Source organism: Harpia harpyja, chromosome 11, assembly GCF_026419915.1.
Source record: "Harpia harpyja isolate bHarHar1 chromosome 11, bHarHar1 primary haplotype, whole genome shotgun sequence".
Classification (NCBI taxonomy): domain Eukaryota; kingdom Metazoa; phylum Chordata; class Aves; order Accipitriformes; family Accipitridae; genus Harpia; species Harpia harpyja.
Genome location: NC_068950.1, coordinates 34,744,156 through 34,757,217, shown reverse-complemented (window position 1 = coordinate 34,757,217; position 13,062 = coordinate 34,744,156). Strand labels below are relative to the sequence as shown.

General features: G+C 41.7%; 1 protein-coding gene across 1 annotated transcript in view; it reads left to right on the top strand.

The window, feature by feature from the left end:
- The window catches only part of EIF2B3 (eukaryotic translation initiation factor 2B subunit gamma), a 104,898-nt gene that overhangs the window by 46,824 nt on the left and 45,012 nt on the right, over positions 1–13,062 (top strand). Inside the window, exon 6 of the mRNA XM_052800768.1 lies at positions 5,656–5,745. Coding sequence (XP_052656728.1) covers positions 5,656–5,745 — 90 coding nt within the window. The remainder of the gene's footprint in view (positions 1–5,655; positions 5,746–13,062) is intronic.

Below are 13,062 nucleotides of genomic sequence, written 5' to 3'. Positions count from 1 at the left end.
CTTTATACTAGAGAAAATGATTTAATCTTTGGCTTTCAATGCGAGTTGGGTCTTTTACCAAAAAGTTTTCAGCATGTTTTTGTCAGAAGTAGGTTCATAGTTTGTATTATAGTCTCAAGGGTATATTAATAATATAACACAACAAAGAAAAATGGCCCGTGGTGAAGGTTTTAAATGAAAAATATTTATTATTCGGAAGGCTTTCAAGCAACTTAGGTCACTAGATCAATAAAACATTTTCATTTGGAAAGTACTTCCCGTTCCTGACGCGCCGTTACCAGAGCTGCCTCCGGGCACTGATGTTAAGTTGCGAACGTAGCCTGTCCTCCCTTGCCTGGTCCTCGAGGGACTGAAGCGAGTCTTGCCCTCCTGTCTTTGCAAATAAGGTTGTTACAAAACAGGAGGAAGGGCAACGGGGGGGGGGTGCCTCTGAGCTGGGAAACTAGAGGTCATGGTCGCCCGGGGCCCACGGCACGTGTGGTAAGACACCTCGGAGCAGCCTATGCTGCCTTGAAATCTTGGGGGGCTGCTTTTCTGTGCCCCTTTCCTCGCTCTCGCGACCCCGAGGTATTCCTCGGAGCCAGAGCTGAACCAGTCGTTCCACCCGAGGGGCTGCATCCTCTCGTTAAGCTCTGCTCCCCCTCCCGTGAAGCCCGGCGGCAGAGGGGTGCCGGGCAGAGCGGTGCAGGAGGCCCCGCAGGCGGGGGGGGGTCCCTGCCTGCGCCGCTACAGCTGCTGCGGTTCAGCCCAGAGGTGGCAGCATTTCACTGGTGGGCAAAGGAGGCCTGGGATACAGTGGGGACATTCATTTGGCTAAGTGCTTTGGGATCTCTTTGGCCAAAAGCACTGTGTAATAAAAAAAAAAAAAAAAAAAATTAAGGTCATAAGGTGTCTGGGATTTTTGAAGAGCCAACGTAACAGTGGTCTTTTATTATTAGTGAGTTTACAGCCAAGTGCTGTCCCGTAAATGAGCAATGCGATTTAGGGATTTTTTTATTTTTTCTTTCCCTTTAAAAGTAGGAATGCTCGAGACATTAAAGGTGGTCTGGCAGCTTTTGCTGTGAGACTTCTCTTCGTGTTGATCTGTACACTGGCTTTGCATCAACACGAGAGCACCACCTCCATTGCAGACAGTGAGGGGTCAGCAGCGTGTGTTTGAACTGGATGGCACGCTTCTTCACGCAAGAATACAGTACGTGGGGGATAGGAAGAATGCAGTAGACTATTTGGCTACATGGACTATGTGAGCTACATGCAATTAATTAAAAAAGAAATGAGTGTGGAATGCATAGTTTGCGCTTAGTGTGCTGTTATTTATTTACTTATTTTGGAGGGATGGGGAGGAAGATGAACTAATACCCCATAAGCCCACGGTGGATGCAGGAGCTAGGTTAATAGCAGGTATGATTGGATTTTTATTGTGTCATTGCTCGGATTAGTGTTAGAGTACGGACAGCCTCAGGTCCTTGAGCTTATTTCAAGACCTTCGTATTTTCCGTCAACAGCTGCATGAAGTTAAAGGGAAAGAGGCCATGGGATTTCTCTTTCTCAGCTAGTTTATTTGTGAGGTGGTGAGGTTAATGTGGCAATATCCCATGCTTAGTAGAGAGGCTTTTTGGCTTTAAGCATTGTGTGTGCTCCCTTCAGATTTATGATTTTGACCCCAGCCTGGCATTATCACACTGTCAGTGGGAGTGCAGGGCTGGTTTGAACCTCCAGCTCTTGGTGGTAATCTCTCTTAATTAGTTTACAGTTGAAACAATTGTCCTTCTTTTTGCCTTTAAACAAGGGAAGTTTGCTCTATCAGTGGTTGATTTCCCTGAGGGAGGAAATCCTGAGGGAGGTTATCAGGGAGAGAAAAGCTCCGGGCTCCACTTTCAAAGCAATGCCATGTACGAAGCATGCATCAATCCTGTTAGTACTGCTTATTATTTCACAATGGCGTGTCAGGAATTACGGGCACAGACCTTTCTAAGGAGTCTTGCAGACCTTTATGCACTCTCATCCCGAGTCAGGATTTTGTGGAATTATGTGCTAATAAAAGCTAATTTTACACATTAAATTGCATTCTTTGAAATTGCTCTTTTAATTGCTGTTCTTTCCCTGACTTCTCCACAGATCTCTCTGAGCTTCCTCATTGTCGACTTTCTGCCAGGGAGCCCTCCATGCCTCATCATTAGGGCTAAAATCTGCCATCACTTAACATAACACACAGAGCTTACAACTGGGAGCAGCCCCCTCCCTTGCATGGGAGCACAGACAATAATAGACACTATAGTGGCAGCGCCAATGGGAGTTTTACCATGTATTTTAATGACTTGTGCTTGATTACATTTGCTAGATTGAACCGAAGTTCATTTAGTAATTGGTATGATTCTTAGAGGGTTCACATTTGACATTCCTCGCTCATTAAAGAGCTCCAACAATGGCTGTTACAACTTTCATCTCAATGGTGACCCTCTCAGATATATATCCAGTCTTTTTCTTTTGATAAACCACCCAACCCAGCATTCATTAACACTTAACCATCTGCAGCCAGCCCCTCCTAGTACCTTCTCCCTTGCTTTGATGATATAATTAAAAGCCTTCTGTATTATCTCCCTCAGAGCGATAAGTCTAGGTGCGTCAGCTCTCAGCACATGCATTGTTTGTTATTCGATTCTCTCTGTATCAGCTGTTCCTTGCGATGGGGCTCATTTTTCATATGTTGTAAAGATTAGCTGATGGAGTGGGAGATCAGAGGCATGAGAAGGGAGTGTGGCTTTCAATATTAGCAACCAGATGCTCATTTGAAATGGTGATGGAGTTTGCTGTTATCTGTTAGATTATTTGGCTCCTTTGCTTTTACCTGAAGATAAACTGGTTTAAGCACTAGTCAATGAAAATTAGCATCATCTTTAGTGGCTTGTTATGATAGAGTGCTCTTATCAGTCTGGTTTAGTGTGGCTATTCTCTCCTTGAGTCTGGTTTACAGAAATCGCAGCTTTGTTTATGCATGTGCCCAAACTTGCCTGTTTGACCTTTGAAGCTGTGATTATAATATTAATCTATGGGACTATTCTGTTGCAAATCACTTAGGTGGTCTGTATTTCAGAGAATTTTTCATTGTGGGACCTCCCTCTTGTCCAGCATGATGTTTCATTATTGTTGGTATATTCTACATGGAAAGCTAACTCAGAGTGGCATTTCAGTACATCTTGTTGTCTGGCTGGGTTTTTTTTGGGGGGGGGGGTGATGGAGCTGCAGCTACGATAGCACTGTGCTACTGTCTGTCCACTTGTGCTGACTTTGTTACAAAGTTGCTTAGCTACAGAAAAACTTGGTACAGTACTTGCATGCAGATACAAACTTCAGCCTGCAAATCCTCAGTGTCCTGTGGTGTAGCTAAATAGTGTTATTCCAGTTTGCAGGTGGGGAGACTGTGTGAAAGCCGCACAGACACTGGCAACAGAACCAGCATTTATTGAGGAGTTCCCGTCTTACACTCTTCTGCTTGATGTCTAGCCATTGCAGCCTTCCCCTGCATTGTGTTTAAGGGGGGTTGTGATAGATCTTGAATAGTGAGAGCAGAACTTGGCATTCTGGCACTAAAGAAACTGTGTCCTGTTTGTCATCTTCAAGTTAAGAATTGGATTTTTTCCTCCCATTTTTCCCTCTCCTTCCCATGTTGCATCCATTTCTATTTTTTTTACATGTTTTTTGCCTTGTTCCATTGTTATGTTCATTTTTCCCAGCTTTCCTCCCTGCTCCATTTCTTTCCATTTGTCTCTTTCACCCATTTCAATAAACTATTATATTCATTATATAAATACAAGGGAGTCCTTTTTCTCAGAGAAGATATGAAAATTCTCCCTCTCATAAATACACAAAATGTGGAAACCATCCTCAGGATGCAGAGCAGGAGGGAGTCTGCTGACTTCCAACTGCAAGACCTCATTAAAATTAGTGGATTCCCTATCCTCTTTGCATAAGGAACATTGCTATTTGGGCTGACTTCCACAACAACATCTGGGCCACTGATAACATCAGTACTGGAGCATTGCTAGGTGAGCTCATGTTTTGTTAATGAAGTAATCTACTGAAAGTGCATATATCATTTTTTAGTACCGCATACTTTACTGCAGAGTGTCGTACTACTGTTATAGGAGCTTTCCTTTGCAAGTGGGACTTAAAGAATTTCATTATAGTTAATAATATGCTTAGCTTGAATTGAATGGCATGCTTGAGAAATGCCACCTAAATTACAAAATTTTAAGACTTAAATACTTCGGTAGTTCAATACATTAATTGAGAAATACACTGAAAAATTCCTTACTAGAACACCCGATATTCTCCATAGCTTTTGTGTTACTAAATATTCGGTGTGGTAGTATTGGCTTACTACATATATATGTATATACACACACACACACACATATATATATGCATGCCCAAGTTGAGTGATCCCTCTGCTGAGCTAACTAAATAATAAAAGTGATCATGATCACAAACGTCTGACTTCAGTGTGTTCTGGAATAAGTGAACAAAGGTTGGATGGAATATACTGGTAAGATATGTTCATTCAAACTTCATTATGAAATCCAGGCATCAGAGAAGGAAAAATGAAAACAGAGACAATTTCAGGTGTGGATTGAAATTTCTCTCCTAAATAGCCTCTGGACTGTGAGTGCAGTTACAGATCTCTTGAACCGCCCAGTGTAGTCCCTGACTGTTGTTGTGTTTTGTCTTTTTAAATTTGCAAGCTAAATATTTTTGTGGCTTTTCTGTCCTGAGAGCTAGTGGTGAGTGTTCAGACATCCAGAACACTCTCAAATGAGGCTACAGGTGTGTGGAAGGGAAAGTAATATTGGCATAAAATATCTAGCTGCTTTGAGACAGGTTCCAGAAAGGGTTTCCACTATCTAAGAACAAAGAATGCATAAAGAGAAGTAACAGAAGTAATCAATGAGTCTTTATGATTTAAAACTTTGTTCTTAAAATATTGAAGCTTTTGGAGATTTCTGAGTTTCTGATATACTAACCTGCCACTGGTCTGAAAGTGAAGACTTCTCTGTTTGCCATTGTTTGGCTAATGATGAGTGGGAGTTTTACTGATCTTTTCCACCTTGCTGGGCTGGATAGGCAAACTGAGCTGTGGCAGTCAGTTGTAATGTGTAGTGTAGGAAAGGTGAGCAGACCCCATCTCCTTCCCCTATTCCCCTCCAGGAAGTGTTGGAAAAAATATAGTAGTGTTGTTGTGTTTGCTAGGAGAACATGCACAGCCTTGCATATTAAGGCAGGCACTTAGCCAGAAGCTTTGAATTATTGTACCCTGACATTACCCACTGTAACTTTTAGCACTGTGGGCCCATTACTTTGGCTTCCTGCCCAGTAATGTGCAATTTCCACTTAAATAAGAAGATGTAGCAGGAGTAATGACTCCTTGGAGAAGGTGTTTTCTTTCACAGCAAATCAGCCCAGGGCCAGCAGGTGTAAGTTTATAGATGCAGTCCAATAATGGCAGCCTGCACTGTTCTCCTCTGTTAATCCAGCAGTAGATGGAAAGGAACAGATCTGCCTTTGCACACTTTTCACTATTCATTAACTTAATAGCAAAGTCAAGCTCTTGTAAATGGCCATGCAAAGCTCCATGATTTTCCTTTTTTTCTTTTCCAGACACCCCAGAATGCACATCAGAACAGGGCTGATGGATGCCCATCTCTACTGTCTGAAGAAATATGTGGTAGACTTCCTTGTAGAAAACAGGTAAGAAACCAAGCAATACACAAGTAGTAGCAGGTATTTGCATTGACATATGGTTCATACCAGAGCTTTTAAAGGAAGATTTGTTTCATTAAATTGGCTAGCATGAAGTAGAAATGTAAAAGAAACCAATTTTCAAAATGCTTTAACCACACTAAAAGGAATGCAAAGCATTATGTCTGAGTTTCTTATTCAGACCTTTTTAAAAAAGTAGTTTAAAAAATCTAGTAACAGCATAAGTGAAAGCTAAAATTTTTGCCTCTTTTCTGCATCCCTTATTTTCCTAATGTATCTGTGCTTTTTGGCTGCTCATTTCACCAGGGCTCCCCCATTGTTAGGGCTGTGAATACATTTCTGACCTTTGATTTTGCCCACCACAGTCTGTTTTGGCCTTTGCAATCACCTTTTCTCTCCCCCTTCACATCCACCACCACTGCAGGTGGGCTATCTCTGTAGCATCCTATGTTTTTAGCTTGTGATGTTCCTCTGTCAAAACTCTGAGACCACCCACTGAGAGTAAGAAAAACATCCATTTATGGAAGTGAAGAAGGATCTTAGCTATAATATTTCATGAAACAGACCAAAAAAACCCTGTTTATCTTTTAAAAAAACAAACAAATGAACAACCCTCCCCACAGTAAGTAGTTCAGTTTTGGAATGATGTCCTGTTCCTAGACTTTTTGTGGCACTCTCATGACCATTACATATATTGAATGCTCACTGAGTTCTCAAGAGTTTTTCTCCCCTTTGGAGTAAGATGAAAGATAAAGAGGCTAAGTGTTGTGTCCATAGTGCTTTTCCTTAGCACATAAACTGACATGTGAAAAAACATTGAGGGGCAGGGGGATTTGTGGTAGTCTTGACCATATACAAATCTGGTGATGCAGTTAGATACATGATTGAAGAAGCTCTTCCACAATAAGGTTCTGTGAGTGAGTTAAAGTGGAAAATCTGTGTTAACCCCCAGGGCAGTTTCTTGCCATGCATAAAAATAAAGCTTATCCAATGCTGTGACTGGCACATGGGGGCATTGTACAAGTCAGTTCCCATTTGTGTATGGTAACATGTCTGAAAGGTGAGAAAGCTTCAGGAGCAGCAGTTGATTTAAATCTGTAATAAGCCATTTATTCAGTGTATTTTAGAAAGTCGGTGACAGTTTAGACTTCTTATATTTCCTGTGGTAGCAAGAAGCAGTGTTTACGCCTTTCTTTTGTCATAATACAACATGTAGAACTCATTTCTTGAAATCCTAACCATCCAGTTTTGCTGGGATTAGACATTTCTGGAATATTAGACATTTCACACATTCGGTTCTTTTTCCCTGGTATTTCATGCTGTTTTGAATTTAGATTATTAGATCTGTGGGACAAGGACAGTCTTTGTCAGACATGCCACAGTGCGTGACACAATGAGGCCTCTCAGCGTAAATAGTGGTAACTTCAGATTTCAAGGCTTTATGCTATTTCCATTGAAACTGCTAAGATCTTTGGCTTTGTCAATGACAGGATTTTACCTTGTGTTACCCAAAGCCAGCACAGTGAAATCCTGCTCTGAACTCTTCCAGTTGCCCCCAGATCCCCCTAGAACAAGTCTGCTGGCTTTTTGCAAGTATGACCAGTTGGGGTTTTTTTGTTTTCTAGAGAGAGGTCATTCTCTGTCTGCACTATTTTATGAAGATGTGCTTCTTTTCTGGGACACTTCCACAACAAATCATAATTACAGCAGCTAGACAGCATTTCTGTGACCTGATAGTAACATCTGGCTTACTAATGGCAGGTAGCTGCTTCATTCTCTTTATTACACACATGCTGCTTATTCAGTCAATTGAGAGAGAGAGTCAATTGAGAGAGAGAGTCAATTGCGAGTAATGTGCTTAACTGGCAAATCTGAGGAATGGGACTTTTGCCATGAGGAATAACTTGGGCTTTCAGGCTTCTGGCATTGGTGGGCATTTGCAGCTTGTTTTTCTTCTCTGAGGAAGGGGAGGACAGTGCATACCCAAAGATCTTTCCATGTTTGGCAGCAATATGCCAGGACTTTTTAAAGACCCTGTGGAATATTTTTGCCTCAACAGTACTGACATCTACATAATTGTTTGTGTTTAAAAATTCTTTTTAATACTTTGGGTTTTAGTCTAGAGAGAACCTACAGTAAGATTTTGCCTCTCTGCAATTCAACAGCAGGACTGGAGAAGCTCAGATGCCTTGTTTAAGTTGTGCGTGTTTAAAACTAACAGCAGGGACTGAAGTGAACAGTGAAGCTCTTGTATGGTGCCAGGAAGTACTGACACAGTGTACTTCCTCAATATTACAATATTTACATTGTGTTAATATTTTAACAGCGGGGTTTGATGGCAGGCAGAACACCTTTTTTTCATTGTTTGTAGCTCAGTGAAGCATTTACATTTTTTTCAAATTTTATTTTGACATACAAGAGCAGAAAAGATGTTGCCCAGCGGTAAAAATTTCAGATCCTACAACTGGCTATAGCTCACCCTTTTGCAGAGGAAAATTAGGATTACTTCCAGGTCAAAGAATTACATGAAAACTAATGTGGTTATGTATGTGGGATCTGTTGCTCCAAATGGGATAAAAGCCCAGTGTAGTCCCAGCTTAGCTGAAAAGATGTGGCAAGAACAAGCTCTCCTCAAGTGAATGTAGTTTGTATATAGCTGCACCTGTAAGGGTAAATTGCATTCCTCCACTTCAATTGGATTAATATATGTCATATGTAATCACTACCCACTAATATGAAAACAGGGAAAAACAGAACATGAAATGGCTAAACCTTTGTTTTGTCCAAGTATATGAATCTTGCTTTAGGAATTGGGACAACTTTGTTGTATGACACCTCTGGAAAAGGCTGAGTTTATTGTTGAGCTCCAAAATGGATTCATGATACCAAGGTTTTGTTATCAGCTCAGTGACTGTCTTGCTTTGTGGTACTGGATAGATCCCTTAATTTTTCTGTGCGCTTGTTTCCTCTTCTGGGTGCAATTGTTTGGAGAATAATTGTATTTGTTTGGCAGCAGTGAGATTCTACTACAGAGGGTGTTAGGAGAGATCAAAATAGTGTTTGTCTAAGTTAAGTCTGTAACTTAGTTCATAGTCCTTTAATACATTTTTATGAGCTATTTTAAAAGGACTGAATAGTAGATTCTCCTGCCTGAAGTTTTATTGCACTATAGCAAACCAAACAAATTCTTGAGTTTTAAAAAGCAGAGATCACTAGTGCCTTTGAATGAAACTCAGAGGAAATGGTCTCTTTATAAGAACCTGCTCAAATATGTATGTCCAGACAAAAATAAAAAATAGCACGCCCCTAATGTTGTTTAAACCTGGGGAATTTCTTTTTTGGGGAATCAAACTTCTTTCTCTTTCCTCTCATAAGAGGAAAAAATGCATTTTGGCAGTTGAAATCCCCATCTCCATCTATCTCCCATCCACTAGTTCAGCACTGGATCCTAGTGAAATTGAGTCTTCAAGGGTACAAGAGTCCTACCCTGTCCGAATCTACCAATGTCAAACGCTCATAGTTCCACAGTGGCTTGGGAGACAGCTGAAGAAATTCTTGCCCCTAGCAGTTTGTTATTCCCTGCAGCTGGAATTTATTCCTTCCCTTCTCTCCACACTCCTGCATCACCAGGGCAGGTTGATTATCTCAGTGCTCCATAATTAGCTCCAGTGCAGTGGCAGCCTCTGCCCAGGGGTGCCAGTAGGAGCACTCAGAGCTCTGCCCTGGGATGGACATCTTCATCCCTGCATCCACACTGGATACCCAGCGCTGACGACTTCTGCGTGTGTTCCCACTAGATTCACAACAGGTCACGGACCATACCCTGCTACCAGCCAGATCTATCCGTCCGAACAGAGACTGTGACCTCAATGTGAACAAGCAGGAGCTTGTTCGGGCTGAATTTTCTGTTGATTATAAATGTCCCTGGGAGGGGTTCTGCAGAGACCTTTGGTTCTTCCCCAGGTTCCTTTCTACATCAACAAAGTTAGAGTTGCTGAGGCTGGTCTTGGTTTGGCAGATGTACCGAGTCTGCCGAATTGTATCGCATCTTTGCACGGGAGGGAGGTCAGTTAAAAATCTGATCTCCCTGTATTTAGGCGAGAGCTTTTCTTTCCTAAACATGTCCTTTTTCAGAATAAAGCTAACCTGAGGATCTTATAAGTGCTGCACTTTGTGGCGTGGGGAAGACAGGCAAGCACAGGCCATGTGCATGGAGGGAACTGCTCTGCCAGTACAGGGCAGGGATAGTTGAAGGTGAACACCTGCACCGTACGATGAACTGCACAATATTGCTTTTCTTAAAACGATCTAGCCAGCAGGCTAGACAGAAGCAGAGGCTGTAGCTGGCTGGGGGCACGGCTCCACCCCACAGCTGGCGGGCCTCACACCCCGGGGGCCCTGGGGTGGCAGCCAGCACAGTAGCCAGTCCCTTTTTTGGCACTCTCCTGAGTGCTAGGTTGGAATCCTGCCTCGCTGCTGCATTCAGGGCAGATGGAAGAAGAGAGTCCTTATTCCCTTTCCTCTGTGAACTTCATCTGTAGTGGAGGGCAGGATCTAGGCCTGTGCTTTGTGAGCCTGGCGTGTTGCACAGTCATGCACTGGTATTTCTTTACTGTGTGCTGAGTTTGCTTGCTAACAATCCTAGCAAAGCTGCTAGCAGAAGAAATGTGATTGAAGTGAAATTGCATGGTAACTTGTGTTCTGTTTTTTCTGTTTCTAAAGCTCTAGACTGGTAAAATAAGATACCTGATTTAGGGGAGGGCGGGGGGGGAGATATAAGATATAAAGCAACCCCTTCCCCTGTAAAGTTTTAACATGGAAAATTCAAACTTGCTTTGGAATTTTAAAGTGTTGAAGATGCATCTCTCTAAATATCCTGTGCATATGCTTAAAAGTATATGTAATACGCATTTATAATATAGGTATGCACGAATGGCATTGTGCCTATAGTCAGTTGCACAGGTACAGATGACAACATTTGTTATGTGTGTAAGGATTTCACCTTGCTCACAGCTGAAACCTGTAGACACATGGAGACTGCCATTCTTGCCTCTCATTGAGGTGGAACAGAAAATCCGAAGCCAGATCAAGGCTGCCTAAAACAAAGCAGTATGTGGTCCTACTTAGTAAGTTACCTCCCCAAATCACTTTTGTCAAATTTCATTAGTGCAGACCTTGTCATGAATATGCTAATCAAACCTTAGTTACAGGTTGGGCACACGAAAAGCTACACTTGAAAATACTAACTTGGCAAAGTTAAGCACTTGGCAGTTAGGAAGTGCCACAGCTGAGGCTCCCTGTGCAACCTTTTGCATATATGTGCCACATATATGGTACAGTCTCCAGTTACATGACTCTGTACTTTTTTTTTCCCTCTGTGACCATTGCTTCACTTGTTGCTTGAGGTGCTCACTGAAGGAGATACTGTTCAATATTGTATGTAACTTCTGTAGTTCAGGTGAAGGCCACCAGCCTTACTTGCTGCTCGCTGTTTAAACCCTGTTCTGAAGATATGGTAAATACTTCCCTTTGGATTCTTGGTGCTCATCACTGATACTATAATGCTCTGCAGACACTTCATTAACTATTGTCTTTCCAGCACCCCTATTAGTGAAGTAGCAGTCTTTCCCCATTCTAAAGGGGGAAAACTAAGGCACACAAGAGCTGAAGTTTGAAGCATCTTTGTCTTAAGTATGCCATTTTCAGTCCTTAATGTTATACAGAGAGCTCTTAATGTTGAAAGAATCTTTTCCATTGATGATAGCTGTCACAGGGTGACACTGATCAAATCAAAAGCACACAATCAGTGGCAACCTGCAGAAATTAGATTTATGTTCTGCATTCAGCAGCATCTGTAAACTCCTCTGACAGAAGGCAATTAAAAAAAAAATTAAAAGATCAGTTCTTCAGGCATCATTCATTTGCCTTAAATATTAGCAGTTCTTTTCTTCTCTCACAGCCCTCTGCCTTGTACATTTAACACACATGTTCTAACAAATGAGGCAGGCATTCTTCTGCCTCATTACACAACCTTGATTCATCCCCAGGGCATAGTCCATCTTTACATTGGGTGAAGAAGAGATTGAGATTGGGGAGAGAAGAAAAGTAGGTGAGTGTGTTTTTAAGGATTGTGTCATAATGTGTACACACGAGGTCTTAATTAAGATTGTATAAGCAACATAGTTCTAGCTTTTCTTAATTTGAGTGCCCAAACTGTTACCCTGATGTTCTTTTAAGTGTGTGTGTGTGTATATATATTTATATATGTGACACTTTTAGAATTAATCAGCGAGGCTACCGTGACTTTTGCTAATGGAGTAGCTGTTATCAACATAGATTTATCACCTTTCAGGTCAGCCACCAGAAGGAGATGGGATGCTCTAAACTTCAAAGAACATCCAGCTCAGCCTTTGTAACCTTGGCCTGGAGCATGCTCTGTTACTCTGTGGAGTAGTGCGTGAGCAGTTCAGTTACCTTGCAAAAAAAGAGAATGGAGCACGCCCAACGTAGAAGGACTCAATAAAATTTAGCTGCAAAACAGGTCTCTTCCAAGCCTGTGCAAACAGTGGTTTTTCAGACTTAGCTTGATGTAGTGTGGGCACTTTTTATGTTTACAAATGTAACACCCTGATGAAAAGACAACCTTGTGCCAAATTGCAAGCATGGAAGTGCAAGAGCTTTTCAGTGGAGCAGTTGAAATATTTTTAACATGGACAAAACAAAGGGGTTTTTCCATAATTTTGTTCTTGGAAATAGCTGAGACATTTTTGATGAAGCTATCCAAAAAAAATCAGCTTGAAGCAAACACCTGGCCTGGGTAATTTCAGCCAAAACAGTTAAACTTTGGCAAAGTTTACAAACAGATGAAGACAGAAACTTACAATAGGAAATGCTGGGCAATTTATAGGCACCCCTACTGCACCACCTCTGAAAGCTAGTCATCTCAGTTTTTATGAAGGCAGATGCCACTGTGCGTTTGCTCAGGTGTTATGGCTTCTCTGTTATGTACCAGAGGGGCAATTGCGTTTTATAACATAAGTTGATCTTCGGATTTCGTTTCAAAAGACTATGTCCGTATATCTAAAACTAGGTTAATAGCACATGTCTTCCTCTTACACATTAGAACATTTCACATACTTTTGTGGTGTCCTTCCCCCCTTTTTCCCCCTCTTGCTCCTAAATGCAAGGTAAAATTTTTATGGTGTTTAGTAATGTGTTTTGCAAATCACCATTTTGTCCTGAATCTAATACTTCTGAATTGTTGGGTGTAGAAAAAGCCACTGTTTCCCTTGCATGGTCACCTGG